The 24000-nt window shown below is 49.7% G+C and overlaps 1 protein-coding gene across 1 annotated transcript; it reads left to right on the top strand.

The window, feature by feature from the left end:
* The first annotated feature begins 15654 nt into the window (after positions 1 to 15654).
* Positions 15655 to 18952, top strand: LOC101961406 (putative speedy protein E7). The gene is made up of 7 exons (XM_078027894.1): positions 15655 to 15670; positions 16130 to 16324; positions 16361 to 16594; positions 17691 to 17749; positions 18001 to 18086; positions 18565 to 18739; positions 18840 to 18952. Exons 1-7 carry the CDS (start codon positions 15655 to 15657, stop codon positions 18897 to 18899), a joined length of 825 nt encoding a protein of 274 aa, XP_077884020.1. The 3' UTR covers positions 18900 to 18952.
* Positions 18953 to 24000: the final 5048 nt, after the last annotated feature.

The raw sequence follows: 24000 nt of genomic DNA, 5'->3' as shown, positions 1-24000 counted from the left end.
TTTACACTTTGTACTGGGTAGAGCTCTCTGGTGCCATTTTCATATGAGATGCTACAGCTAAACCCTGTGGGCTGCAGGACGGGTCCTGTTACAGCCAGGAAGAGAGCAAGGGAGAGGGTTTGGGCCCTCTGCCCAAGGCAAGGCGGAATGGGGATGGAAATTCCATTTCCTGGCACATTCGCATACATATCACAGGGTATTAAGTCCCACATGAAAGAAAGAGAGAAGTTCAAGTCCACAGGAAATTGGAAGATAGGACTAATAAAAAGGTCTTATACCTAATCTTCCTCCTGACAATTTCCTTTGTGTTTGACTTTTAAAGAAATCTGGAGGTGGGGGGGCTGGGAGTGGGAGGAAGGGGTGGCTTCAGGGGTACAAGAGGAGGGGAAGAAAGTATGTGTAGGGAAAGGACAGAGAAAAGTGCCTCCTGCTTCTCCAGCCCAGGGACTTCCTTTCTGATTTGCAAAGCTGAAGTTGGCCTCTCAGAACAGAGTCCTGGGATGAGCATGGAGTCGGAGGAGCTGGAGATGGAGGAGCTGGAGACGGCAGTCGGTGGAACCTACCCAGCCCCCTTAGTGGTCCTCACGGGGAAATGGAACTCAGAGGTTAGGTCATGCTCCAGTCACCCCACCTGTGTGAAGCATGTAAAGATCTCAGTCTCAAGGACAGCAGGACACCTGAAGGCGTTCCACAGTGCAGGCCAGCTGCAGGCCTGGCTCCTTGGTCCCTTGTTCCCCAGGTGTCTCTGCTAATGCCAGCAGATGGCTTCCCTCTCAAATCCTGGAAAATCAGCCATCACTGGTGCTGCTGGAACATCAGGCAGGGCAGCGGGGAGACGTGGTGTCGGACTCATAGGGAGAGAGAAGGGTGGGCAGAAAAGCAGAGGGCAGAAGCCCCTGCCCGACAGCCCCTGGTTGGTAGTGAGAAGTGGCAGGGGTGGAGCTCGAGGCTCTGGCAGGGGCAGGGGCGGAGTCTAGCAGACCTTTGGCGGGCCTCGAGGGCACAGAGAATCCCAGAGGAGAAAGCAAGCCAGCTGCACAGCCATCTGGAGACCATGCCAAGAATCGAGGGAAGCCCAGCTCCACCCTCAGCAGAGCTCCTGTTCATCCACCAAATGTTTATTGAAAGCCTACTATGTGCCAGCCCCATGGGCAGAGCAGCGTGACATCCCACTCAGCTTCCAGGACAGTAGAGGATACAGACAGTGAGCAAGTGGCCAGAGTAGAAAGCACCATAACTAAACGTGAGGCAGTGCAGCTGCTGCAGGGCATGCAAGGCGGGGCAGCCCGGGAGGCTTCCCTGAGGAGGTGACATGTGTGGGCGCTACCCAGGTGATGCAGGCAAGAAGAGCACTCCAAGCAGAGCGAGGCATCTGCAGAAGCCCTGGGCACAGGGACTCTGCTCCTGGGCACTGAGGAGTCAGTCAGAGAGAGTAGGGATGGTGGCTGGCAGTGGCCTTCTCCATTAAAGATGTCACCTCGACCTCCAGCAAGGGGACTCACTGCACACACCATCAGATATGAGAGTTCTGAAGATTGCTCCAGCTCTGGGTGGAGAATGGCCTGGGGCGTGCATGACAGGATGAGGGAGACAAGTGGAAGTTCTACTTGGGTCACCCAGGGAAAGGTCAATACCCCTGGGATGGGCGGTGTAGCCTGCGGGAGGGAGAAGTGAGCAGCTCCAGAGTGTAGGAGCTAAGGGAGCCTAAGGGTGGGGTGGAGATGAGGAGGACGGGAGGACAGCGGCAGGGCAGCCCCGGGAGGCTGGTGGAGACTGCCCTGCAAGCTGCACAGTCTTGGACAAACGCAGCGCAAGAGGTACGAGGCCACTCAGGAGCGGCCAGGGGCATGGAATTGGGTGTCCTCAGTGGGTGAGAAAGGATACACGGAGACAGAAACAGGAATGAAATTGAACAGGAAGAGAGTGTAGCCAGAGGACACAGCAGACCAGCCCCAAGGATGCCCCATGTCATGGTCAGGAGGTGGAGAGAGCCAGGAAGGAACGGGAGCTTGGTCCACGTTCTGTTGCTGTAGCGAAATGCCTATAGTTTTGTGACTTATAAAAGAGGTTTCTTCAGCTCAGTTTGGGAGGCTGAAAGTCCAAATTCAGCAACACCAACAATCTGGCCCCTGGGAGTGCCTCATGGCAGATGGCATCAGAATGGCGGGTACAGAGGGATGGCACGGGTCACTGGACACCACAGGGAGGCAGAGAGCCAGAGCCAGGCCAGCTCTTCTGTGATAACATGCTCTCAAGGGAACTACCCGAGTCCCATGAGAGCGACATCAACCTCTATGGAAGGCACCAGAAAACTCCTCATTGGTGCTTCTCTTGCGTCGCATAGAGAGTTGCTCCCACCCAGAGTCCCACCTTCTGAGTCCACTGAGCGTTTTCTTTTGGTGAATTGGTACTCGTATGAATCCTGAGTAGCTGTCCTTCATTTATGCACACACTACGTGAGTGCCAGACACCACTCTACGCAGGCAGGAGACATCCATGAATGAAAGCAGACCCACACCACTAGGGAGCATGACTCCACCCCGTAAGTGGACAGAGCGTGAACTTCAGCATGCTGGATGGTGGAGGGTGACAAGGGCCACAGGGAAGGAAAGACACAGTGGCCAAGGAGAATTCGGATGCCGGCGGGAAGGAGAGGCAGGTACAGCTCAACCTGACAGGCGGCCTGCGTTGGCCACACGGAGCACACAGGGCTCACTGGCAACTGGACCTCTCCTTCTCTCTCCACACAGGCAGAGCAGAGTAGGAAGGTCCAGGGGCAGCCAGAAGATTCCACCCCAGGATGCATTAGGAGCCCATCCACAAAGCAGGGCATAAAACTCAGGTGAACGGGAAGCTCTCCAGATGCCAGCCTGATTTCAAGCCAGACGTGACCATGGAGAAACAAGAAGCCCACGGGGCGGGTTCTTTGTAGGCCAGGCTGTGGGGCCTGAGGGCAAACCCACAGTGGCACCCAGCCTGGGGACAGACCTGCCAGCCAGGCCAGGTAGGCAGCAGCAGAAGCAGCCTCTGACCACAGGCAAGCACAGTGACGAAGGAAGAGGGACAGCTGTTCACCGCCAAGGTGGCACCTTGGCCTGGGACAGAAAAGGAAAAACCCCGTGGGTTCCAATTCTCTTTCCAGAAATTTCTCATGGATACAAAAAGGGAGATTCTGCTTCCAAGGAGAAGCCAGCTCCTGCGAACAGACTTGTGTCTCCCAACCATGTCGGTCCCTCCCTCGCCATCAAGCTGCCCTCACAGGACCTGCGGGGCAGCAGGGGAAGACAAGAGGAAAGACAGTGGCCGAGGAGATGGCAGAGGGGAAGAGGCATGGAGCGCGGAGTGCAGAGAAGGAAGCAGCCACGGGTCTGCTGAGTCACCATCTGGGCCCCTCCTCCAGGCCCCATGATGTGTACCAAGGGACAGGAACCCTGGCAGAAGGGCTTCTTGTGGGGGAGGGGGGTGGACAGGCAAACCCCTGGTTGTGAGATGGGACTGCAAGTGGCACCAGGGTCCTTTGGGCTGACGTCCTGGGACCCTACAGGACAGTGTGAGTTCTCTCTCCTTTCAGGGGCAGCCACCAGCTTCCCCTGCCCAGCTGCAGGGACCCTGCCCCCCAGGTCCTCACATCCACAGAGACAGCAGGGTAGGTGGGGGCTGCTGTCGCTTCCTCCCCCACTCCCTCAGGCCACTGAAAGGTCACACTCGGCCCTTCTCAAGAGCCTTTCACATGGGAAATCACACATTGCCCACTGGCTCCATGGCCAGGTTATGGGGGTGAGAACAGCAGCCTGCACCCCAGCTTGACCACCTGCAGTCCCTCGTGGCCTGTTCCTGGTTCCTCCCAGGAAGAGGCATGGTCCCCTCACAGACCCTGATGTGCTCTAGGCCACCTCCTCCACCCTCACCTCCTACCTTCCCTTCATTCCCCACCCACCACAGAATCTGAGCACCCCCATGTCCCATCCTGTGTCTGCACCAGCCTGCATCACCTGAACGCCTGCCATGGTACCGGCCGTTCCCACTCCTCTCCACCCACGCGCTGTCCCTTCCTGGGCATCACTAGAGACCCTCGCGCAGAACCACGATCCGTCCCTTGTATGCCTGTCGTGTTTGTTTTTGTTTGTCCTGCTGTTAAAAGAACTTAGCAGGCAGGCACTGAACTCAACTCGTGCACATAAACCCAGGCACTTAACTTATAACGATGAAAATCAACAGGAAAATAATAAGAAAATGGAAACTGATCCTGATTCCTTGAGCAAGGGTTTTCTCCCTTTAAACAAACAGAGGGCCAAATAAGGAGAGCCAACCTCCAGCCATGTCGGGGCTCAGCAGCAGCCAAGGAGAAAGCAATTCCTATTTCACAGCAATGCCCTGGACAGAGCATTTAGCAGCCACTCTGTGGTCCCATGCGTGGACCTGTGGTGTGCAGAGCCCCCAATGCTGTTTCTGCAGAGACACTGGTTTCACGGCCCAGCATGTATACATGGGAATTAGGGCTCAAGCACAGCCCACTCTCCCCTTGGGCATCATTGTATTGGGGTTCTCTAGAGGCCAGAGTCAACAGGGGGAATATGCAGGTGTGACTTTAAGGGGTTTTATTAAGTGGACTCACGACCAGAAGTTGGGAGTCACACATTGGCCGTCTGCAGGCGGGGTAGCCAGAGGAACCAAGAGCTGCTCAGTCCAAGAAGCTGGAGCCTCAGAACAAGAGGGAGCAACGACCCCCAGTCCTAGGTGGAGGCCCTGGAACTCCCTGGAGAGTCGCCCTGCACAGTCTGCTCTGGAAGAGGGAAGGAGCTAGAGTCTCACTCAGGTCCTCAGGTGACCACAGCAGCAGTTAGCACCCACTCCAGAGACTGGAGCTGGCGTCTGCTGCCACTGCCTTGTTCCTCCACCCTTTGTTCTGTCCAGGCCCCGACCGGTCATCGAACTGCGCTGCCTGCATTTAGGCTGTGTCTCCATCTCGGTGTGAAACACCCTCACTGCCACAGCCAGAAGCTCTTAACTTTGGGCATCTCTTAGTCCAATCACGTTGACAATTCACATTAACCATCACAATCATCTACCCAACAAGCCTACAGATGTGACCACAGACCACCAGCAGGAGCTGAAAACGCCTCCCACCTCCCTGGGAGAGGAACAGCCCAATGTGGACCAGCCTCCACGCAGGTGTTCAAGCTTCTAATCAACTGCTCTGTGCATACCGCTCATCCTGTCCAATTAGGACATTTTCAATTCCCCACGCTTAGGCAACTGTTAACTCCTCCAAAACACTCTTCCATGCATTTTGGAGGTAGTTCCTCAAAATCCCATGGAACAGCTAGGCACCTGGCTTACTTTGCATTACACATAAATAATATTTCCACGTGTTAACCACTTCAGTTGGTGACATTGTCACAACAATTGTAAAGTAAAACTCCCTAAGTACATAAATCCTGTGAATCAATTTACACTGTCCACTGTCTGGGAAGTTTCTTCACAGTATCAAAGACGTCCACGGGCTGCCATTCAGACCTCTCCCCTCCAGGGGGCACTCCAAACCAACCCCAGCCTTTCCCCAGCAGCCTTGCATCTAACAGCCTTGGCTGGCGAAGGCTTTGCAGGTAAGATGCACATCAGCCAGGCCTCCCAACAACCTTGTGAGGAAGGGAGTCCACTCCCTTATGGATAAGAAAATGGGGTTTAGCGGTGCTGGCAGGGAACCAAGGATTCCTGAACTCCTAGTGCCAAAGTGTTATTATAATGACACCCTGGAGGAACTGCATGTTGAGTGGCACTTTCTCCTATATGTACTCCAGTCCTCAAAGCCCTTCTACCATGATGAGGGGACTGCTTTTCTTTCTCTCCCTCAGACCTATAAGTGGAGAAGTACGAGGCCTTGGCTGTACCACTGCTGTGTTCCTTCCCTGGCCAGGACATCCAGCAGGACTGCAGAGGGTCCCAGAAAAAGAAAGGTCTGTGGACCTAGAGATCCTCAGGCAGCTTGCTTGCTGAGGGCATTTCTAGGCCTCCTTGAGGGAAGAGGAATCTACTATTTCCAAGGGAAAGAGTCAAGGAGCAAGGGGAGTCTGTGTAAATCAGTATGTCGTCACTGTGACAGAACGCCTGAGATAATCTATTTATAATGTTTGTTTTGGCTCAGCTTCAGAGGTCTCAGTCCATGATTGCTTGGTCCTGTTGCGTTGGGCCTGTGATGGCACAGCACATCAAGGCAGGAGCATAGGGAAGATGAGTTCTGCTCACCTCACAGCAGCTGGAAAACAAAGAGAGATGTAAAGAAATAAATAAAGGGAGACACAGAGACAAGGTGCAGAGGCAGGGAAGGTGGCAGAGTGGCCCTTTGTCCAAGCAGCCATGTTTATTTATACCAATAGGTTCCATTAGGTCATTGGTACCATAACCACATTATTGTTTAGAGTATTCTGCAGTTACATTTCACAGTTACAATATGAAGTGTCAGGAGCTTTGTGCAGCTCTCAAGGAGATCCACTGTCTAAAGTTACTGTTAGGAGCACTGGAGCTTGGGGAAACATGGTAGTTACCAAGCAAGCAAGTTCCTTTAACCCAGAAGCTATGTGCCTAAGACTAAGGTCGACGCTGATAAGACTCTAGCATGGAGGGCATTGCCATGGCAACCGGGCATCCTATGCCTTTGCACAAGCATGCCACAGCCCTGAAGTCATCTGGGACCCCAATCCCAAACACAGAACCTCTACAGACAGAGGAAAAAGGGGCCAGGCTCCCAATATCCCCTTTGAGAGCACACCTCTGGTGACCCCTTCCTTCCATGAGGCCCATGCTCACTACCTTCCAATAGCAGCTGGGGACTGGAGACCAAGCTTTCAACACATGGATCTTTAGGGACACTCAAATCCCAACTATAACACTCTCTGGCCCAGACTCTCCCCACCACCCCAGACTGCCATGCCACCTCAGAGGCCCACGGCCCCCAGTGAGCCTTGCCTCCTTGTGCCTCTGCGAATCCCTCCCCATGGCTCTAGACATGGCCATGTTCTTCTTTTTCCATCCACTTACTTTTAACTCACCTGTGACTTTGTATTTAAAGTGGGTTTTCTGTAAACAGTGTACAGCAGCTAGGCTGGCAATCTCCACCTTGAACTTACATCCAGCCACTCAATGTGGAACGTGGACAACATGGTGGCCCATCCCCAGCCTCTTGGGCTACAGCGAGTGACTCTGGACTTGGCTTTTGCTGAGGTGTGGGAGTCACCAGACGGCTCAGGTTCCCCAGAACCCGGCAGCACGGGAATGCACAGGCTGTGGCAGGCAGACTACCGACCAGCCCTGCTCGGTCACCTTCCCAACAACGCTGCAGGGACAGACAGGGAGAGAGCTGTTGGGTTGAGGGGCAAATCCTTGCATTTGGACTTTCCAGACCCTAATGTCGCCCTAGCCCAGGCTGCTCCTTCTCCGCTCACACAGCGTCCTGTCTGTGGGCAGCGGCCGCACTTGCCCCAGAGTCCGAGGCTCACTGCTCACCTGCAGAGGGCGTGTCCTCCACGACTGTTCATCAGAGCTTCTCACACCCACCAATCTTTGAAATCCCCAGGAAACGCATGGCTTTTACTCTAAAGCTTTGCCACCGTGACCATCACTGAGGAAATGACTCACATCGTTAGGCTACCTGCTAACCAGAGCAGCCCACCCCTTTGCTTATGCCACAGATACTTGTGCTTCTCTTACATACAGCCAAGCCCAACTGAACAGTTCAGAATGTAGGAAAGTCAAGTACATCTCATCCTGAACCAACTGCTGGCCATCTGCAGTCAGAGGTGATGATTGTGCATGTTTTAGAAATTGAATCTGAAAACATTCATATCACCTCCAAGACCTCCTTATCATTCATCCTCTAACTTCAGAGAAAATCTGTGCATTGTACCTAGGAATCATGTCTCCTTTGCACTAAAATATATATGAATTTCTAAGCTATCTAGGCAGATATTTTGCAAGTCATGGCAAAGTTCCCAAAGCTCATTCATTTCTTTGCATCTCAGTTTCTACAAATAAAACCATTTGCTATTGAAGTGAGGTGATAACATCTCACTAATATAGAGTCACCTCATCTTGCTGACCCAGCAGGTGGATCTCATAGTTTACCTTGAGAGATTTGAAAGTACCTGGCACAACATAAGTGTCTCATAACTCTAGGGTTTAATTCTGATTTTCTCCAAATAGTCACAAAAGCTTTCTAATTCACAGATACTTCTCTCACCCTTGGCACACAACAGAGATCTCAAGACCAAAGTCTGCATGAAATGTGGACCTTCCTGAAAGACACCTGCTCTCTACTGGTAGGAGAGGGGCCCCAGGTGGTCTGGGGAGAAACTGCCCTTCAGCATCATTGTACAGAGCAGGGCTCAGTGAATGCAGCCCCAGGACTGCAGAGGAAATAGCTGTCCCCATGGCATCAGGGCCCATTGAGGAGCAACTGGGCCTGCAGAAGTCAGGTGTCCTGTCAACTCCAGAAGGGGACCAAACTGCACGTCACTCAGCCAAAGCAACAGCACAGGGAGAAAGAGCCACTAGCTCCATGCAACTGAGAGGACAAGATGCTCTGTGAGCACAGGGCCATGGAGCAGAAACCAAGTTGGGCTTCCATTTTGTCCAGGTTTGACCAGGGAAGGAAGGAAGGAAGCCTAGAGGGATGGAAGTGTGACACAGCTCCATTCTCTCCTCTCCCCAACCCCCTTTTTGTTATTGTTGTAAACTTTTCATTTTGAAACCACTGTAAATTGACACGTAGTTAGTTTTAGGAGATGCAGAGAAGTCCCTCATGCTCTTCCCCAGTGGTAATGACCCACTAACTATAGCACATTGACCCTAGCAGGAGAGGTATGACCCAAGTCTGAGCCCCAACACTGCCATTGATCAGACTGTTCATGTCATTTATATTTCACCACTTTTACATGCACTTTGTGTGGGGAGGGTGGGGGACCCATGCAGTTTTATTACATGTGGCATGACACGACCTCCCGACACACAACATGTCTGTCACCAGGACTCCCATGCTCTCTTACAGCCACAGCTCCTCCCTCCCAGCCCTTCCCCCCAAACTGGCAACTACTAATCTGCTCTCCCTCTGCGTGGTTTCCCACTTTATTAAAGCTACCTAAGTGGAGTCATGCAGTGTGGAACCCTTGATTCTGATTTACGGAGCTGAGTGCCTTGAGGTCCACCCAAAACATGGTTTTGGTTTTTAATTGCAGAACCATATTCCATGCTTTCCTTCAAAAAAAAAAAAAAAGAAAGAAAGAAAGAAAAGAAAAGTGCCGTATCCTCTGAATGCTGCCATGTACCTCAACTCTCACCATCGCTGGGAATAACAGCACACACTGGAGGGGAAAGAAAGCAGGGGTGAAGCTGCCACACACTCTCCGTTTGCATTTTTCTTCCTGATTTGCTGATGCTTACTTTTAATTCAATTAATAGTTTTTTAAATTATTTTTAATTTTTATTTTCAGGGCAACCTCTTCCTCTGTTGAATGAAGTTTAAACAATGGCTAAATGGAAACTCAGATTTCTTCCTGACTCTTCTGGTCACTGGCAAGATGGAGTAAATGAACTTCTGTCTGTCTGTCCCTCACACAAGAAACACAAAAGTAGACAGAAGCCTTAATGAGGATCAGGACATGAGAGATAACACAGTCCTAAGTCCTCTGGTCCCCAGTTCAGACTCGGTGCTGGAGAAGCCAGCAACCTGGGAATTATGCCAACAAGTAACACAGAAAAGCCCCCAGAGGAGCTGCTCTGGCTGGCCAGGTCAGGAAAGGCCAGTATAGCCAGGCAGAAAACTTCCATCTGTGACCTTGTCTGATAATCACCCCAGCCAACCAAACACCAGGAAACAGAAAAGTGGCTGCATGCAGCACAGAGCTTGGGTGGAGAAGGGGGGCTCCCACCCCGCTGGTTTAACATGGCGCCCTGACTGCCCAGCCTCCCCTGGGTGGTGTTAGACAAGGCGAGTGAGATCCAGGAGCTCATCCGTGCCCAGCCTCTGCAGGAAGGGTGGATGCTGCATGGAGACCCTGGGGCCCAGCCCCCACCAGCAGCAAGGAGGCGTCCCCTCACAGTCAGTGTGACAGAGCCAAATGGAGCAGATGGACTCCCACTCTGGCTTGGCCAGAACAAGGCAAGGCCCTCCTTCTGCTGACAGTGTCAGAGAACATCTGCTAAGACAGAAGATCTTCAGAGAGCAATTAAGAACACGCCTGAGGGCCTGGGGATGTGGCTCAAGCGGTAGTGTGCTCGCCTGGCATGCGTATGGCCCAGGTTCGATCCTCAGCACCACATATAAACAAAGATGTTGGGTCTGCCGAAAACTAAAAACTAAATATTAAAATTCTCTCTCTCTCTCTGAAACAAGTGAAAGGAGAAAAGCATTCAAAATAACCAGATGAAACTCATATCAGTGGAACAGGCTTCAGGAATAAAAGACATGAAGGGCCGTGCCTGGTGACGCAAACCTGTAATCCTAGTGACTCGGAAGGCTGAGACAGGAGGATGGTGAGTTCAAAGCCAGCCTCAACAATGGCAAGGCACTAAGCAACTCAGTGAGGCCCTGTCTCTAAATAAAATACAAAATAGGGCTGGGGATGTGGCTTAGTGGTCGAGTGCCCCTGAGTTCAATCCCTGGAACCAAAAAGAAAAAAAAAGAGAGAGAGAGAGATAAAGAGAGCTATAAATACCACCACTTCTCATAATAGAAAAACCTTAGAAGCCATACAATATCTATGTCCAAAAGATAGATAAATGATAGAGTGAAACAAAAGAACAGGGACTGCAGTAAAAATGAAAGACAGCAGCATGTTGGACATCAGTAACAGAATATTGGGTAAATAATGCAACTCTCAAAAAGTACACATTGTTTTCATGTTCCTCAAATAATCTGGAATTAAAGAACCTACATCCAAGATATCATCTGAGCTTGCACAGATATGTCATACGACAACAGGATTCAGAAGCCCAGCCAAAGCCCATTTTGTTTTCCAGGGCCCTCTGCAAGGGTTTGCATGTTGACGCACTGTTAATAATAATAAGGTTAAGATTAATCAATATTTTTGTGCTTCACATTCTAAAATTTTCTGCAGATACTTTTTTATTTGTTTTTGGTTCTAGGGGTTGAACCCAGATATACTTAACCACTGAACCCCATTCCCAACCCTTTTTGTATTTTATTTAGAGACAGGTATCACTGAGGTGTTTAGTGCCTTGCTTTTGCTGAGGCTGGCTTTGAACTTGCCATCCTCCTGCCTAAGCCTTCTAAGCCTCTGGGATTACAGGTGTGCATCACCACACCTGGCTGTAGATACTATTTTAACTCAACAAATTTTTAAAAATTTAACCATACAGAGTATTTTTAGACCAGAATGGATACGTCAATTCTCAATGAAATATTAACAAATAAAATCCAGCAATATATAAAAAGAATTATACACCATGACTCAAAAATTTATTCCAGAAATGCAAGTCTTGTTCCACATTTAAAAATCAATACCTGCAACTCACAGTATCAATAAGCTAAAGAAGAAAACTCATTTGTTCCCATCAATTGATGCAGAAAAAAATAATTGAAAAATACTAATATTCATGATAAAAACACTCAGATAGAGAGACATAGCATGACTAAAGGAGAACTTCCTCTGCATTATAAAAAGCTTCCACAAAATTCCTACAGTTATCAGACTTCATAGTGAAAGACTGAATGGTATCACCTGTAGACTAGGAACAGTCCAAAATTTTTTCACTTTTTAAAGTATTATTGAACATAGCAATGGAAAATCTAGCCACCACAATAAGGCAAGAGAAAAATAAAAGGCACAGTGATTAGAAAAGAAGAAAATAAGCTGTCCCTATATGCAGATGATATTATTGTCTACATTTGAAATTCCAAGTAATCTGGGCTGGGGTTGTGGCTCAGTGGTAGTGCATTCACCTGGGTTCTATCCTCAGCACCACATAAAAATAAATAAATAAAGATATTATGTCCAACTACAACTAAAAAATAAATATATTTTTTAAAAATTCCAAGTAATCTATACAAAAATTCCTAGAACTAGAAAGTAAATTCAGCAAGTTTATAGCACAAAAATCAACAGCAGTTTTCTGTTAACAGTAAAAATGTGGAAACTGAAATTTAACAATAATACCATTTATAATTGCTCCAAAGAAAATAAAAATCTTAGATAAAATCAAACAAAACATACAGGACTTCTATGTTCTAAACTACAGAATGCTGATAAAAGAAATTGAAGGCCTAAATAGATGGAGAGGCATACCATATTCACGGACTGAATATGATGTTGATACTCAACATTTACTGTGTTGAATGTCACACAGTAAAGACATCACTTCTTTCCAAACTGACCTAAAGACTTAATGAAATTCCTGTCAAAATCCAAGCAAAGATTGTTATAGACATAAATGTTTATTTTTCAATTTATATAGAAAGGCTCAGAACCTAAATAACCTAAACAATTTTGAAAAAGAAGAAAGTGAGAGGAATAGATCTACTCTATACACAGCATAATACACCATGATAGTGTGGTATTAGCAGAAGGGTAGTCACAGAACATAGTTAGCAGAACATAATAATACAGAACCCAGAAATAGAAAAAACAACATTCAAGAAAGGCACAAAAGCAATCCAACCAAGCAAAAACCCCTTTTAATAAACGATGGTAGAGCAATGTCCCGTTAACGAATAAAATGAAACTCAACCTAAACTTTACACCTCACATCTCACACAAACTTCACACATTCAAGTCAAAGCTGATTACAGACTTAAGTGTAAATTTAAAACTATTTATACATTTTTTAGAAAATAAAATATAGGATAAATCTATCAACCTAAGTCTTGGTGACAAGTTCTTAGACTTAATACCAAAGACCCATTCCAAACAAGGAGAAAATGATAACTAAGCTGTTTTTAATTTAAACATTGTTTAAATACTAAAAAAATTTAAACATTTGGCTTTGGAAGAGAAAAAAATATAAAGGCTAACAGAAAATATTTGTAAACCACATATCTGACAGAGGACTTGCAACTAGAACATATAAAGAGCTCTTGAAAGTCAAAAGAAGGAAAATTATTCAATTTAAAAAGATATAAATAGACACTTCACCAAAATGACACACAGATGACAAAAAACACATGAAAAGGTACTCAACTGCATTAACTTAGGTAAATGCTGATCAAACCACAGGGATATGTGGCTAAAATAGCGGTCACATAAGCACTGCCCATCAGAGACTGGTGGGCACGTGAGATGGGAGGGTGCTCTAGAACACAGATGCCAGGTTCTTACAAAACCAAACGTGCTCAGGTGTGGTTTGATCTGAAAGGTCCTCCCAAGGCCCCTGTGTTAAAGGTTTGGTCCCCAGTGCTGGTGCTATTGGGAAGTAAGTGGTGGAACTTTTAAGAGGTAGAACTATTGCAGGTCTTGGGTCACTGGAAGCAGAAGCATGTCCTTGAAAGGAATTAGGGTCTTTTCCTCTCTTTTTTGCTTCCTGGCCAAGCAGCTTACTGTGCCATATGCTCCCTGCCAAGATATGCTGCCTCACCCCAATAATAGGGCCAATAAAACATAAACTAAAACCTCCCAAACTGTGAACCAACATTAAACCTTTTATTTATTTATTTAGATGCTGAGGATTGAACCCAGGACCTCATACAGCATTGCTAGGCAAGTTAGGCAAGTGCTCTATCACTTAGCCACACCCACAACAGCCTTTCTTCTTTTTAAATTGATAGCCTCGGGTATTTTGTTACAGTAACAGAAAGTTGACTAACTCATGTAGTTACCACCCTGTAGTGCTGCTTAGCTGTAAAAAGGAACTGACTGTTGATTCAGGCAACTTGGAAGGATTTATGGAAAATACTGCTTGGTTCCAGTTATATACTTTATATATATAATTTTTTATGTGTGGTGCTGGGGATTGACTCCAGGCACTCTACCAACTGAGCTATATCCCCAATCCCCAGCCCCAATTATATAATATTCTTGAGATAACAAAATTATAGAGTTGAATAAGAGATTGGTGGTTGCCAGGGACTGGGGAGAAGGGAATGCTATAAAAGGTAAGAATGAAGGATCCTCATAATAGAACTATGTGATCCCGATGGAGGTCATTCAAGTGTGCACAGGAGGTAAAACTGCAAAGAACTGAGTACACAATCATAAGCAACTGCATTTAAATCTGGTGAAATCTGAAAGAGGTTGGTGGATTGTACCAATCTCAATTTTCTGTGGTGAGATTCCACTATGGGTCTGCAAGTTGTTACCATTAGGGAAAATTTGGTGAAGTAGAGTCAGGATCTCTGTGAATTTTAGTTGCTTGTGACTTTTTATCTCGGGACAAGGACAATATAAAAGTTTAAACTTTTTCATTTTAATATGATAATAGCTGAACACAATAAAAAACGACTTTTTATTACAGATGAGGGATCAGTCCACTCTCAATGTGGGGCTGTCTCAGTCCCCTGATGTGTGCACGTATCCTTTCACCTGGAACCATGAATGGACTCGAACACAGGACAAGGCCTTAAATGGAAGTGGAGCTGGGATGTCAGGAGGTGACCCCAGTGTCCAGACCAGGACATGCCATTCTCTGGAGGTCTGTGGGCTTCTCCTGTGTGCGCAGCTCCTGGTAGAATGCATGAGGTCATCAGTGGTCAGGACAAGGGTTCCGGAATCTTGGAAGCCACTGGATCCTGAACGCTTGGCTACGGCCAGCGCTCTTTCCACACTGTCTGGTGAGCATGGACTCAGCTCTGGGCCTTGGTCTGGAGAGAGCGTGACCTTGCTCTCACAGGGAGGGTGTCACTCTTCCTCTTCTGGGCGGTCCCCGTCCTGAGCTGTGCTCCTCTGAGGCATCCCAGGGAAGGAAGGGGGCATGGCTCTGAACATCAGATGAATGGCAGGGGATGAAGCAGGACACAGTAGGCCTCAAGTCAGGAGGGAGAGAGAACAGTGGGCAGAAGGAGAGCCAAGTGAAGCTGGGGGAGGGCGGCCCAGAGGGACTTGGCCACCATGGCAGCCTCAAGGGCCTCAGGAGCTCGGCACGGTGGCAGGGGCCACTCTGGCATCGTTTGGAGCCAGCCTCAATTGCCTGTGAACTGGCAGTTGTTTCCAAGGACTTGTACATAGAGCTGGTGACAAAGGAAACAAGTATGTGTGTCACCCAGCTTGACCCCATGGCAACACACCTGGCACTCATTGCCGCTCTTCCCTTCAGCTGAGACGTGAGTGCTCATGGCAGATCCCAAGAGCTCTGGCCATGGTCAAGGGACAAACCCAGATAAACTGAGTCACGGTTCTTCATCCAAAAATCAGGTGAATTGTAACAGTTGCCTCACACTTTATAAGGATGGAACGAGATATTTCTTAGTGCACAGATTAGCATCCAAAGTTTAACAAGAAATCAATAATTGTTAGCTACCATTACTGCAATTTAAATGATTATTGTCTCCCAAGAAGCAGGTCAAGCAGAAGGAAGATTCTGGTTGGAATCAGACGGGGTCCCTTACATGCTTCTGTCCCAAGGGAAGACAGGGTTCCTGTGAGGTCCACACCAGCTGCCTCCGAGCTCCAAACCAAAAGAACCACAGGAAGGGTCAGAAGCGCAGCAGTCATGGATGGGGAGGCAGGTGTGTGTGGCCAGTGGCCCTTTTGCCCCTGGTCTCTGGATGGATGAATGACAGACACCTTGGCCGCAGCCCTGTGGGGCTTCTCTTGACTCGCTTCTCTTAACTCGCCTGAGCCAGGCTCTGCAAGGGCATGGCAAGGAGGCGTCAGGGTAAACCAGGTGGTCACTTCCTGTTGGCTTTTGTATCTATGAGAGACAAACGACAGGGTAACTGGTTTGTCTCCACAGAGGTGTCACCCAGGCCGAATGGCCCCCAGGATGAGGCCCCAGAGTGCAACCCTGGCCTGCTGACAAGAGGTGAACAACTAGCTCCTGCTCTTATAGAGAAAGGTAAAGGGGGGGATGGTTGTCATTCCTGCCTTATGCTGCTAGGTGTCGCCTGCAAGTTCCTTAAGGCAGGGGACAGGCAAGGAGCCCAGGAGTGTCCCTCCAATGGTCACAGGGTGCCCTCTCCATGCAGCCCCGCAGAACAGTAGCCCTCTGGCCTCTTCAGCAGCTGTTCCTGAGCAGAGAAACAGGAGGAAGAAGGGCCAGAAGAAGAAGCGGGCAAATGCCAAGGCAGGTACGTCCCTGGTGGACCCTCAAGCGTCCTTGACCTTAGGAAGGGCCAGTGAGCACTTGGCACCTGTCTTCCCAGGCAGGTCTTATCTTTGGGGTCAGGGGCCCGGGAGGGTGGGTGCAGGAACTCCAGGGGCCATAGCCCTGCTCACCTGGGGCCTGTGTTCCCCAGCCACCCAGGAGAGCAGCTCTGCCGCCTCCACGGCAGCCTCCTCAGAAGCCATCTCCCAGCTGAAGCTCTGGAGGAGGAGGGGACAGAAGAACATATGGACTGTTGACCACATTCAGGGGACAAAACTGAGGATGAACAAGAGGAGAAGGCCCAGTTACCGCCCTGAGGACCAGGAAGCCTTCTACCGACTTCTGGGTGGGTTCTCAGCTGGTGACATGCTCAGGGTCCTTTGAAACTAAGAGTTGTAGAGAACTGGGGCTGGCCTCCCTCCCAGAGTGCAGGTGGCAGTGACGTGGAGCGCCTGGTCCTGTGGAGCTGTGAGGGCGCTTCTTCCTGAGCCACAGTCCTGGGAGGCAGGAGAAGGGGCTGCAGGTTGGAGAGCCATCCCCTGCTGGCTCAACTGCACCAGTCAGGACAGAGCGGAGGACACAAAAAAACAAACACGACCCACAGAAGCAGGGATCTCGGCAGTAGCCGTGAGGAAGATGTTAAGAAACGCGGGTGGAGGGGAGTAGGGGACTGTCAGGAAGCAGGAGGCTCAAGAAGGGCCACTTGAGAAGATGACATCAGGCCCAGAAGCAGACCCAGTGTGGCGGCTTGGGGACAACACCAAGGTCACACTGTCCCACACAGCATCCACTAGCCACATGAGTTAAGCTTTCCAGGTTCAGCTCTTCAGCCTCGCAAACCATTGGACTTCACAGGTGTGGGCATCCTCACCACCACAGGGCTCTGGGCACAGGGCTCTTCCGAGGGCAGGGGATGGGAGAAGACACCCCTGTGCAAGTGTCCCTGTCCTGGGCCAGGGGAAGGGTACACAGGGCCTGGTGCTCTCAGGGGAAAGCTCTAGCCACAGGAGCCCAGGGAGGGGGCCGCTCACTGCTGCAGGGAAGGAGGCCCAGCAGGCAGGGGCTGCGGCCTCGATCTCACAGTGCTCGGGGCAAGGCAGCACAGCACCATCACACGTGACAAAGTATCAGGCCGAGGTGTCCCAGAGTCGGAGACATGTCCAAGCTTTCAGGTGGAGGTACTATTAAGCTTTGAGAACCAGATCAAATCCTTTCAGCCCTCACGCCCCCACTGACGGTTCAGCAATAGTCCCACATTCATGCCCCTGCTGCCTCCAGTGGGCCAGGGGAGGGACGCGCATGCTGAGGCCAGCCCTTCCTGGGGCAGGGTGGCTGCTGTCCTCCTGGAGCTGCTCACTTGGAGAGCCCCTCTGAAGGCCCCACATAGGGGTTCCCCCATGTACACTCGTCTCCAGATGGCTGCTGTCTGCTTCCCTCTGCAGAGGATCCCGTTATCCAGAGCTTCCTGGAGGCCGACATTTTCCTCAAAGTGTCTGACAAGGTATCTGCAGACCCCAAGTGAGGGGCAGAGGGTCCTCAGGGTCCCACCCCCAGGGGGCTGCCGGGGAGGCGACTTGAGTCATGCCAGGAGAAGGCCTGCAGGGGCCTACTCTCAAGGCCAGAAAAAAGAAGGGGCACACTGCCATTCTGCCCTGCCCCTCAGCTCATGTCCACGTGAGCTCCCCAGCCAGGCTCTCCTTGGCCTTCAGATGGGGAGGCCCACTCAGGACACCTTCCCCGTGTCCCCCACAGTATCTGCTGTCCATGGTGGTGGAGTACTTCGGCCGTGTTGGGCTTCCTGGACACCTCTACAACAGGGTCCACTTCTTCCTGGCTCTGTAAGCAACTCCTCAGGGCAGTGCTCCATCTGCCCAAGTCCCCGAATGGCATGTCTCCTGTCGCCCCATCAGCAAGGCTCAGTCATGCCACATGCCCAGTTGGGGCTGTTCTTGACCACAAAGTGGTTGAGACCTCCAGGAGCCAGGTGGTCATGGGAGAAGGGAAGAGGCCCTGAGATGGTGAAAATAGCCCCAAAGCACCACCAGCTGCCCAGAGACTGAGGGAGGAAGCCCCTGAGAAACAAGGGGCATCTAGAACAGGGTCCTCAACTGAGCACAGCACAGGCCCCAGGCTCAGAGTCAAGGGTGCCCTGGGCCCAGCAGATCCAGGTCACCCTGCAGAGAAGGCCTCCCCAGACCCTATCTCCTGGATAGGTGGTTATCTCCTGGTCAGCTCCATTGTGACCTCTCCCGCCTGTCCTTCTGAGGCAGGGAGTTGTGGTTAGGGACAAGCAAGCTTCCCATTTTCCCATGACAGCTACATCGCCTCCGACATGGAGGAGGACAACCCTACTCCTAAGCGCAGCATCTTCCAGTTCCTGCTGGGCAAGGAGCACTGGCCCGACCTCTACAAGGAGTTCCTGAAGCTCAAGGTGGAATTCTTCCACGCCATGGGGCACCGAGCCTGGGTCACCCCAGAGCTGTGTGAGGAGGTCTGTGGGGATTGACAACCAGGGAGGCTGGGAGACAGGAGGCAACCTGGAGATGTGTGGGCGGCCGTCCTCCAGGCTCACCTCTGCGTTTCCCTTTCAGATCCAGGCCCAGAATCCACACCACTGGGTCTGGAGCAGGGTGCGCCAGTGCGCCCCCTAGGTTCCCAGGGCCTGGGAACAACAGGCAGGGCCATGGAGCAGGAGCTGCAGATGGTCCAGGTGAGAGTGGGTCCTAGCTGGGGCCCCTGCAGGGTGGGCCAGTCCCCCACCCCCTGCCGTGTCCCTGAGGCCACTTCCAAGGCTGGGCTGGCAGGAGCAGAGGCTTTGCTGCAACCTGTCCCTGAATTTCTTCCCACATGTGAGGATAGTGAGGGCTCTGAGAACGCCTGTGGTAAAGAAAAGGTTTATATCAAAGTTCTGTGATTCCAGGGTTATGTAATGTGCAACACAGAGTCTCAGTTTGCAGGCAAGTGCACACCTGTAATCCCAGCTACTCTAGAGGCTGAGGCAGGAGGATGGCAGGTTTGAGACCAGCATCAGCAAATTTGCAAGATTCTGTCTCAAAATAAAATATAAAAAGGATGGTGATGTAGCTCAGTGGTAGAGCACCCCAAGGTTCAGTCCCCAGTACTTAAAAAAAAAAGTCTTAAATTGAATATTTTTTTTAAAGGAACCCTCTTGGAAATGCTTTTTTTCTGGGTAACAATCTTTGCAGAATTTTGATCTAAGTTGAAATTTTTAAACATAAATACATGAAAAACACTGAAATCATTCTTTCTGGGGAAGGGACTCTTACCACAGCGGCTCCTGGGAGGAAAGAAGATGAATCCCTACATTGCTCCTGTGTTTGGCATTTGCTCCCACAGGAAGCAAATGCCCTGAGCTTGATCCTTGAGGATGCACTTGGCGTCTCTTCTCAGGGGCAGAAGGAGTTACCAGAGAGCTCTCTGATCTCTGAAAAAATAATAATTATTATTATATATAATACTTATATTATATAATTATATAATATATATTATAAGATATATATATATATCATTCCTGGGGACAAAAGGAAGACAGTGCCCACATGGAGCTTTGAGGGGGACATACCAGAAGATGTGTTGGCAGAAAACCATCCCCTGTTCACTCATGCTCAGTGTGCTTCCTCTGGTTTAGATTTCCTTTACCCTTTGGCTTTGCTTAGGTTGGGGAGGCCACTAGTCAAATGTATAAGAAATTCTGCGGGGCAGAAGGCTATACTGGGACAATCCTGTGCCACACATGGGGCAGGAATGGGCCTGTTCTGAGCCTGGGGACACAGAAAGGGGAGAGAGGAGAGCAGGTTGCTGTAAGCCACTGTTGATGTAAGTTTTTTGTTTCTTTTAGTACATTATAGTTATAATTTGGGGTTTGTTTTACCATAAGCATACATACATGGAATATAATTTACTCCACTTCAGTCTCCAGGACTTTCTCTTATATTTATTGATAGTATTTTTTAATTGTGCATCCAAGTTTGAATTCATCCACAGGTTTTTTTGTGTTTTTGTTTTTGTTTTATTGGATCAAAAACAACCATATGTATTTATCAGGAATCTCAAAATTCCAAAAACAAATAGCAGAATCCCCCTTGGGTCCCATCAGTCAGAGAAGTGCGGGTGGCTCCATCCTCCATGTAATCCCATGTGTGATGCACAGGAATTTGCCTCCACTGATGGCTCTTTCTCTTTTCTTCTAGCTCCCGCCCACCCCTGCCTCCCCTTCCCCTCCCCCTCCCATGACACAGCTGCCTCTTCCCAGGCTCCAGGCAGCTGTAGAGGCATCATGGGGCTTCCCTCAGACAGGCAGGACAGACGGAAGAGGATGCAGGGTGAGCATGGACCATGGCGGCCTGCAGCTGGGAATCCAAACCAGCCGAATGAACCACTGCCCATCTTTAAGCGGATGTCAGCCAGCCAAGCCCTAACCCCTGCATGCCCTTGGGAAGGGTCCAGCAGGAGACCCCCAGAACAGGAGCTTCAATGGAGACTGAGGAGAGGGAGAGGCAGAAGGGAAAGTCCAGGGAGGGCCTTGGACCACGGAGGAGGAGGAACTGGAAGGATGAGTCCAAATCAACTACTGGAAGGTGGCAAGGAGGGAAGGAGTGGGTGCAGAAGGAGAGAAGCCATGAGAGGAGGAGCAGAGCCCCTGCAGACAGGCAGGGTCCTGGGACTCTACTCGCAGCCCTTTCTGCATAATGGACTAGATTACCCGACGGAGTCCTATCCCACGAGATGACCAAGAAGTCTCAGCCAGGGGACCAAAGGGTGGCGGTGCTGAGCGTGTTGGTGCATAGACCCAATGCGGAAACGAAAGCACAAATAAGAAATCATCTGCCACCACAGTGTACATCCTGGCAATATGGACATAGCCCAGTTTGAAAGATGAGAGGGAGGGAGGGGAGTGGAAGGGCTCATGAGGAGGAGAGCTAAGAAAACAGTGGAAGCCAAGGTACCAGAAGGAGATGAGAACACAAACACGATCATCCCAATGCCAAAAGTAATGCATACAACAGATTTAAAAGAGCAAAGAAAACAGAACAGATACACAGAAATTTAATGTAAGAAATAGAGCAAATACAATATATAAATAAGACACTGCTAAGACCAGCCGTATTATTTGTTTTAATAAATTTGAACTCACTACAAGAAGAAAAATTTTCAGATCGACTCATACTACACTGCGTGTGAGATGATACCCCAGAGATTCAGGATACATTGATTTGGGGAAACGAAGGTAAATCAGGTAAACATTCCCAAAGTAAGAGGAGGAATTATGATCTGGATACAGAGGGAAGGAAAAAGCAGGCTCAGAATCCTTCATTTAGACGAGGAAGGACACGCAGATGGGGTGGGAGGCCCTGGGCATCCAGACCCCAGGGAGGTGGGAACATGACCAGGCATTAAATGATCCAGAGGCCTAGGCTGGTCCCCTGAGATTTGGTTTGCTCAGGTTCAAGTTTTACAGCTCTGTGTAGCTATTCTAGATGGGCAATTTTATTACAGAGCTGCTTATAGGTAAAAACTGCCAGGGCCAGAGAGAACCTGGCAGAGAATTTCTGCCAACTACAAGGTTCCCAGGGACCCCACAGTCAAGTGCAAGTTGAGCATCCCTAATCCAAAATTTTGGAATTTAAAATGCTCCAAAATCCAAAACTTTCTGAGCACAGACATGACACAGTAAATGGAAAATTCCACAGGCAAATCCAAAAATATTGTATAAAATTACCTTTGGGGCAATTTTTAAATGACCTTAAAGTTCTAGGATTTCACAATAAGACTTTGCATTCAGTGTCTTGGTTTGCAAAGTCCATTCCTATTCAGTGTGGGGCCCATGTCCAGTGCCTGTCTTAACACGAGAGACTACACGACTTTCAGATCCCAGGGTTTGCACAGGAACCCAAGCAGAAAAGGTGTGGATGTGGGGAGTCAGTGACCAGAGGGCACAGAAGCCCTAGCAACACACTAGGAATGCAGAGGTAGGGACACCTGTTCTAGCTGGTTTTAGATTGCTGCAGCCAGTGGACACAGCTGTCTGCTGCAACCAGTGCTGGGAGCACAGAGCTCCATCCTCGGGCCTCCAATGGGCTCTTCCCACCTGACACCACAGGGAAAACCCTTTAAGATAGAGAAGACGTATCAAAAACCCAAAGTGGACATCCAGTCCCCAGCTAGGCCCTGGGCTCTGTGAAATGACGCACAAACAAGGGGGGATGTGCAGTGAGATGACACTGGTATGGGGATTTGGAGGAAGCTGTGCAGGATGTGAGTTGAGAGTTTGCACTTGACTCATCTAGATCTGGAGGGGCAGAGAGGCTGCAGCTCTGCTGACTACTAGCAATGGGCTGAAAACGCCTTCAACTTCAGAAATGTACACATTATCTCTCAACGTTTCCAGCCAGTGATTCTTAACCTCTGAAATGCTACATTAAGCACTTAGAGTGTGTGCGCGTGTGTGGTGTGTGTGGCTGGGGTCAAGCCAGGGCCTTGCATGTTGCCAGGCAAGTGATCTCCCACTGAGCTACACTCCACCCTGAAGTATTCTTAAGTGAAAGATACACACAAAAATGAATGCAAGGCAAATGAGGAAACACAAGTGGCACTAGCTTCCCACTGGTCTGTAGGCTCCCTTAGGGACGTGACCACCCCTCATGATGTAGCGTTTCTGAGTCCCTGGAGCACGTGGTCTACAGCTTCACAAGGCAGACTCGAGGCGGACCCATTAACTACAGAGGTAAGGCTGGCCTTCACACCAGCATGTGGGAATAGAAGTGGGAATTAAGATAGCTGTTTTTAGACTTTGAGTTTAGTATAAAGTGTTTATTTAAAAATGCCAATTTTGTTTTATACCACACAAAACAAAGAAATATTTTCAGTTAAAAGAAAAAACTTGGAAGATATCCATTATAATGTGACCGAAAAGGCAACACACAGACCAATACAGTGAGTCTAACTCCAAGAAGTTACATGAAGAGGGCGTTCATTTGTCTGCTTTTCAAACGTTCATAAGCTCCGCCTGGCGCCGTCCTTCCACTGGGACACTGGGCCTTACTGCCTGAGTCTCCTGGGCTAAGGCAGGTGGTGGTGGCAGCTCAGGGTAGGGAGTAGGCAGGGGCTCAAGAGCCCAGTCTGCTGAGGGCAGCAGGCCTGGTGTCTCTGCCTCAGACAGCCCCTCGAGGGAGCACAGGCATCGGCGCCCACCTGGGAAGGAGGACTTGTCCCAATGTGTGCTTTCTTTTTCAGTTCCGGCTGCCTACGGAAGTGGTGACTCGTATTCCTAGCTACGTACATCAGGTAAGATGGACAGGGAGTCACTGAGGAGCAGGAGTCACGCAACAGAGACATGGCTGCTACTCCTCCTGCCTCGTGGCCCATCGACCAAGGTGACCAGCTGGCTTCCAGCTTTAATTGAGGTGACGTGGGCCACTTCAGCACCCAAACCCTTCCCCACCAGATGGGCTTCTTCAGCACCCCACATGCCTCTTAGGAGGTTTAACTTTCTGGACATGAGACTTTTCGAGTCTCGTAGAAAGCTAAAAGTGACCTGTGAGGATCCTCATGTGCCTGCTCAAGGGCAAGCGCCAGCGATCTCCTTGGCAGGCCCAACGATGCCGTGGCCACACCTTCTGCCGCCTCGCTCTGACCCGAGTCCATATGTATCTAAATATGAAACGCTTCCCAAGTCCTTCCACGGTGAGAGAAAAGCACATCACCCGCCAAACACTGCGAGTAAAGGGGGGA

The sequence above is a fragment of the Ictidomys tridecemlineatus genome, chromosome 12 (genome assembly GCF_052094955.1).
Source record: "Ictidomys tridecemlineatus isolate mIctTri1 chromosome 12, mIctTri1.hap1, whole genome shotgun sequence".
Taxonomy (NCBI): Eukaryota; Metazoa; Chordata; class Mammalia; order Rodentia; family Sciuridae; genus Ictidomys; species Ictidomys tridecemlineatus.
This window is presented reverse-complemented; position numbering and strand designations above follow the sequence as displayed.